The sequence below is a fragment of the Ahaetulla prasina genome, chromosome 3 (genome assembly GCF_028640845.1).
Source record: "Ahaetulla prasina isolate Xishuangbanna chromosome 3, ASM2864084v1, whole genome shotgun sequence".
In the NCBI taxonomy this organism is placed as follows: domain Eukaryota; kingdom Metazoa; phylum Chordata; class Lepidosauria; order Squamata; family Colubridae; genus Ahaetulla; species Ahaetulla prasina.
Genome location: NC_080541.1, coordinates 180,853,976 through 180,860,520, shown reverse-complemented (window position 1 = coordinate 180,860,520; position 6,545 = coordinate 180,853,976). Strand labels below are relative to the sequence as shown.

Below are 6,545 nucleotides of genomic sequence, written 5' to 3'. Positions count from 1 at the left end.
TATGCTGTACATATGAAACATACAAAAACATGTAACTGTTGTTGAAGCACATCCAGTACACCAAGTACAACTGGAATATCTGCGGAGCGGGCTCTACTGCTTGGAATGTAGACAGATATACCAATTACTGTTGCAATAGGATCCACAGTGCAAGAAAGCTGCAGTATATTAAAAATAATTGACCACTCCGAATTTGGTTCCAGGAAAGATATCTGACACATGAACCACTTGTTGACCCAACACAGGTATTTTGTTGTTACAACTCTTAGTGCATTTTTGGCGATGTTGTTATAGTGGGTTCTGGCACTTAGATCATTTGATATGAGTACTCCAAGTTCCTTGACAGAGTCAGTTTAAAATGATCTATCATAATCATCATAAGTTTTTCAGGAAGCAACGCTTTTGAAAAAAAAATTGTTGTGCAGTGTATTTTTTCTAAGGCCAAAAACAAAAGCAAAAATCTAAATAATGTGTTAGATTCTCAGTTGGGTTAACTCAGGGATTGCGTTCATGAGAAAGGCAAAAACCAGCTTTTCGAGTTTAATTTTTCTATGCCGCAACAGTCCTTAAATCATTAACTATGCCAAAACCCTTCAGCACTTCTAATTCGCACTGCAAGTACCTTCCTTTTCTCGAGAGGGGAAAACAAACGCTTGTTGCGTTAAATCCAGCTTACTCGCAGGAGAGCGGATCCAAGTTCGAAAGCTCGTTTTGCCACCCATCCTAGTTCCGCTTCCCCCTTCTCCACCCAACGGCGTCTCCTCGCGCCTCTTCCAGCCCGGGAAGTGGGTTTAAACACCAGTTATGGTGACACGGACGAAGGCCTACAAGACCCGAGATGCACTGCGCGCCGTACAGTTAGGCGCTGCTTCCCAGTTTTAGTTGTCGCTGCTTTGCTGGTGGCCGGACGATCTTCGCGGGAATAATGGAGGGCAGGGAGTGAAACCTGGAGGTGGGCTCGACTGGCTGATGATAGAAACGCCCAGGTATGCATCGGCTCTGCAAGCTCTTTCGGAGCCCTATATGCCTCTTGCACCCTAAATCGGGAGCTTTTTCTCTGTTCCTTCCTCTTTCTCTCGCTGTCACAAGCGGCAATTGTAGTAGTTGCTTGAAAGCTGCTCCGAAGCTGGGGTACTTCTTGCTTTCGCCCCCCTGGCTGATTTCCTCCCTCCCTCAATATGTTGAAATGGGAGATTGATACCTGTTAAGATAGAATACTTGGCAGCTTTTCTGTTTTAAAATCGATCAGGACTGAAGTCGAAGACGCTCTGAGCTCCGACTGCTATAGCTCTCTTTTTTAAAAAAAAATCTCTTGGGCAAAATACAGTGCTAGCATGCTAATATTGTCGTGCCTTGAGCGCAGATAGAAAAAAAAGAGGCTTAAAGTGAATTCAGTGTGGCCGAATTGGTTTAATCTGATTTAGCGACTAAGCAACCTCTTCCAGCAAAAAGAGGACACACGCGGCTCCTTTCCGGGTAACTGTTTTGTTAATGTCTTTGGAAATGTTCAGTGACTCGAATGGGGTGGGAAATGAGCTTCTCTGTTCTGCAGTATCCCCAACCTCCTCCCCAAATTTCCTCAGAATGGATGTTAACGCTTCCTACGCAATGCAGAACAAAGGACTTGGATTTTTGCCTCAAGAATTCCAAAAAGTTATTTGAGCCAATAGTTTAACTGATGCACAAAATGCCATCATGATGCAGAAGATAAAGGTCCATTAGATTTGGATAGCAAAAAGCAAAAGAACCCCAGTAAAGTTCATTCTTGTTCTGTCTGTGCATACCTTTATTAAACAGAGGAGCAAACGTTGGTGAGTTTATAGAGTGCATTTTTAAATCTGTGGTGCTTTTAGTTCAACATTTAGAATTTATCTTCCCCATCCCTGATTGACCAAGACTTCTAGCCTGTTTTGACTTGAAGGGAGATCTGTGCTAGAAGGCTAGAAGTCTTGGTCAATCAGGGATGGGGAAGATAAATTCTAAATGTTGAACTAAAAGCATCATCCAGAATGGTTGATGCTGGAAGTAAGTTGTTCAGCAACATTTACTAAAGTGAAGCTGTATAGTTCTATTCTTGAATTGTAATTAGGGGACTTCATTTTGCAATCTGTTTTTAAAGCTTTGCTTCAGAGGGGCCACTTCAGGATCAATGGCAAAATTGTCTTGGCTGGCTAAAATATCCTCCCCCTCCCCACCCCAGTGATTTTGGAATGTTGCCTCTTCTGATATTTGATTTCTGGCATTGATGAGATATCTAACACATGAGGATAAAAATGTTGAGAACTCATGAAATTAGGTGACATTGTTAAATGCTGTGAAAATCTGCATTATGACACATTTGTTTCTGCCGGATACTTTGAAAAGGAATAACAGTTACTTCCTGTATTTTGTATTCTGTATTTTGAATGTATTATTGCTATATAGTTCTTTGTTGTGTCTGTAGAACTTGAGCCCAAGTCTATTTTTTCACAGATTGGCAGTCATAGATTTGAATTCTTGTATTTTGCTGGCATTGTCATCACACCATAATACCAAACGATTGGAAGAAAGGAAGAATTGCTTTTTTACCTGAGGGCAAATTTAAGAAAAGCTAATACTGAATCTATAAACACAATGGTGCTCAAAGAATGTCGCTCCCACTGAATACGGGACAAAGCAATTGCTATAAAAGCAGTGGTAATTTTATAGTAAGCATTTGATCGTTTTGTAATTTACTTTCTTAATGTTCCATTTATTTTGTTATGATTTGTGCTGCAAGGCTAATTTCCTGTAAGACATGTAGGAGATTACATAAATAACCTATATAGCAAGCATACCACAGTAACCTATGTATGAAAATGGAGTATGCTACACAGCAGCTAAGCTAGCTTCCTAGCACGTGTGCATGTTGTAGAATGTGTTTGATCACTTTCTGATTTCCTATTCAATATTCACTATGTCAAATTGTATTTTAGCAATATCATAATCCTTCAATGGTATATATTAATATCACTATGTAGTAAATTTCAATCTTGTTGCTATATAATGAAGAGATCACGATAATAAAATGTATCCAGGTAGCAATGCCAAGCTCCATAAAATATGTAATTTTTTCACGAAATAAAGAGTAATGTTAAAGTTAAATTGTAAGTCTTTGTTAGAAAGAGACAAGATAGTGACTAACAGATTTGTTCATTAGTTGTATAGGAAACTGTCAAATCATAATGTTTTAATGTGAGAATCATTCAGCTATTTTTAGTGTTGTGCACTGTATTTGCCATAAACAAGCACATCCTGTTATAGGTTTGCGCAGTATGTAAACCCAACCCAAAGCTGAGAACATTTGTCACCCAAACTGATGCACATGTCTACATTACAACATTTGTGTGCTTCCTAAGAAAATTGGAATAAATGTCTCACTATCAATCAATGGGAGAAAGCCTTCCAAACATAGAAATGGTCATTATAGCAAATTTAGGATAGAGTTCAGAAATTTCTGACCCAAAACAACTAGGAAGCAAAATGCCAATTAAAAAAAAACAAGTCTAGTAGTAGGAAACACATGATGGCCAAAACTGCAGAACTATCACAAATTATACAAAAATGAAGATCTGCACATACTCAAAATGAAGTTGCTATTTCCTGTTTAAAACTCATACAGTTTAACCTTTACCACTACCATTTTGTGTGGCTCTGACAGTGAACTCAAAAATGCTAACCCCAGAAGTCAGAAAAAATGCTGAGCACAGTGAGCAGATGTAATATCTTGAACAACTTTCCATAATCTGTTGACTGCTATTGGCCATTTATCTAGGAATTATGGGAATCTATATCTACCATATCTAAGGGGCATCAAGTAAAAGGGAGGATGACTTTGATCTCCTTCACTTTGATAGTTGTACCATAGTTGGGCATTTCCTTTATCTGGACCCACTAAAATGTCACAACAGTGTGCAAGCTTTCGAGTTCTCTTCCATAATGAATAGTCCTGGAGAACTTGAAATCTTGCATATTTTCATTGGTGGTTAAAGTGTATTGCGCAGCTGTGGATTTCAAAAGCTTTTCTAATTGCTTTTCCTAACTAAAGAGACAGAAATATTCAAGCGATGAGAAGAGGTTTATTACAGAGGCTTCCTCTGCCCTTGTACACCAAATTTTAGGTTCCTGGCTGAATCAGTTCCTCCAACTGCCCCACCCCAACTTTATTAAAAGTCTCAAAACCATAGTTCTTCGTTACAATTCCTGTTCTTCTGGCACAGAGGGAAAAAAGGTCAAGCTTAAGTCCCAGCTTGCTCAAAAAATTGAAACAGTACTTCTCATTGTGTTAAGTGTTGATTGGAATTCACCTGTACCTTGTCTTGCATCCACAGCAATGGAGGATTCTGTAGTCCAGCTTCGCATCTTTGACCTCAATTGCTGGTGAGTTTATCTTTTTTAATTTGTTTGGGGCAGCTTTGATCAGAACAGCTTTTTTCATTGTGATTTATTTCTAAGATATTATCAAGAGTTCTGAATTGTACTCATTACTTTAAAAACTGTGGGTTTTGATTCCACCCTCCTCTTTGGGGTTTATAGTTATTTATCCCAACTCAGGCTATCAGGTGCCCTGTCTTTGTGCTTTGGGATTTTAGTGTGTGATATTGGTATTAATTATTCCTTGATGCTGTCAGTTTGCCTTTTCTTCCTCTCCTGCTCTTTGGACCACAACTTCTTAGTTGTAATTTTACAATAGTTACAATAGAGTTTTGGCTCTATCTGTGGGCAGCTTTGCCAAAATGATGGAGGTGTGGATTAAAATTTAGCTACAACAATGCATATCTGAAAAGGTCTTCAAACACAATTCTCCTGATATTGATTATTAGCTGTAGTTGTAATAGTTCAACTTTATTTTTTCATTAAACAGCTAAACTGCTTTAAATAATATAATTCTCATAAGTTTTTGCTAGTTTGATTTTTCTTTACGTTTTAAGTAGTGTACATTCTATCATCTGACATCATTTCTGTTCTAGGTGCAGAAGTCACTTGCTTGGAAAATGATTATTACATTTTCCAAATTGAGATGGGTTAACTGATCCATGTTGTATTAGTAACTCCAGCCTCTGAATCCCATTTTTATTACTTACAAAACAAAAATAATAATATTCAGACAGGCTTTTTTTTAAAGAGTTCCCACTGTTGGGGAAAGTTCAAATTCCTGTGCTGATCTAGGTCTAGCTTGCAAATATAGCTGAGTGGTAAAAATATAATTGCTCATCATGGGTTTGGGGCAGGATTCTGTTTTTGTTCCTGTCTCCTGTAATATTTGCAAGTACAAAAATATGCTTGTGTATTACAGAGAACAATTCTTATTCCAATCAATTATTTTCAATGTTAGTTCTCTGACTTCTAAAGTATTTTTTCATAAAACACTGCGTTTTAAGAAGTTATCAGTTTCTTAGCTCTACATTAAAAATTCAAAATCTCTTTTACCGTAGCAAGATTCTTGGGCTTCCTGCTAATGCAAATATAGACCAGGTCTCATTCTTCAGATTGTTGTTCCATTTCACCCTATGGTTTGCTTTTTTCTAGATATTTTTTTTAAATCCTACCATTATTACTTTATAACTAACTCAAGAACAAGAACATGCATAATACGCCTTCTTCCTTCCATTTTCCCCACAATAACCCTGGGAGGTGAGTTGGCCTGAGAGAGAAGGACTAGCCCAAAGTCACCCAGTTAGCTTTCATGCCTAAAGTGGCACTAGAACTCAGCCTCCTGGTTTTAAGCCAGCACATTAACCATTACTCCAAGCTGGCTCAACATGCTGGCTTTCTAATATATAGGAGATTTTATTTGCTATTATGCATCTAAACGTATAGTATTTGGAGGCAAGGATAGAAGTGGGCTTTTAGAAAATGCATGAGCATCAGCACATCTTTAGCACATATAGCACATCTGTAGATTGTGGTGGTAAAAGTTAGCCCCCCCTCCCACCCACAATTTGAGCTGCATTCACTATCAAATCTATAAGATGCCCCTTCCTCCCACATACGTTAACTGCTTCAACTGCATTTACATCAACCTGAATTGACCCTGAATGGCGAAAAGGGGAAGAGCCAGTCAGGAACCTGTGGCCCAATAAACCAAACCATTTATAGTCACTGGCCATCTCTCAAAGATTGTATAGCTAGTGTTCTCTAATAGGAACAGATAGATAATACTAAGGTCACATGGATGAGTTTTATCAAAAACATTCTAACATCCTGCTGTAATTTTCATTATGTCTGTCTTTATTTCTTTATCTTGCCTGTGCAGTGTTGTAGGCCAAGGGTACAACATTTTGGTTCTCCTTTGATCATTACTGCTTAGCAAAGTGTAAAGGATTTTCTGGGAGCCCAGTATATATTGTATGCTAAAATTGTACTGCTTTGTCAAAGTGATTTGCTTGCTTTAGGTGAGCCAAGGTTTTGGCCATATCAAGATTAATCCTTTTTGAACTTGAGTTTAGGGAGACTGTATATTTAACAGAACTGCTCCCATTTTTAGGTATGTCTCTGTGTTTCATAATTCTGAGAAGACACACTGA

At 38.1% G+C, this 6,545-nt stretch overlaps 1 protein-coding gene across 2 annotated transcripts in view; it reads left to right on the top strand.

The window, feature by feature from the left end:
* The first annotated feature begins 636 nt into the window (after positions 1–636).
* The window catches only part of SMPD2 (sphingomyelin phosphodiesterase 2), a 30,958-nt gene continuing 25,049 nt past the window's right edge, over positions 637–6,545 (top strand). Inside the window, exons 1-3 of one of the 2 annotated variants that reach the window (XM_058175375.1) lie at positions 638–986; positions 2,473–2,687; positions 4,350–4,398. In XM_058175375.1, coding sequence (XP_058031358.1) covers positions 4,352–4,398 — 47 coding nt within the window. In that variant the 5' untranslated portion in view covers positions 638–986; positions 2,473–2,687; positions 4,350–4,351. Of the gene's footprint in view, positions 987–2,472; positions 2,688–4,349; positions 4,399–6,545 lie in introns of both variants that reach the window. The other variant, XM_058175376.1, reaches the window with a different exon arrangement.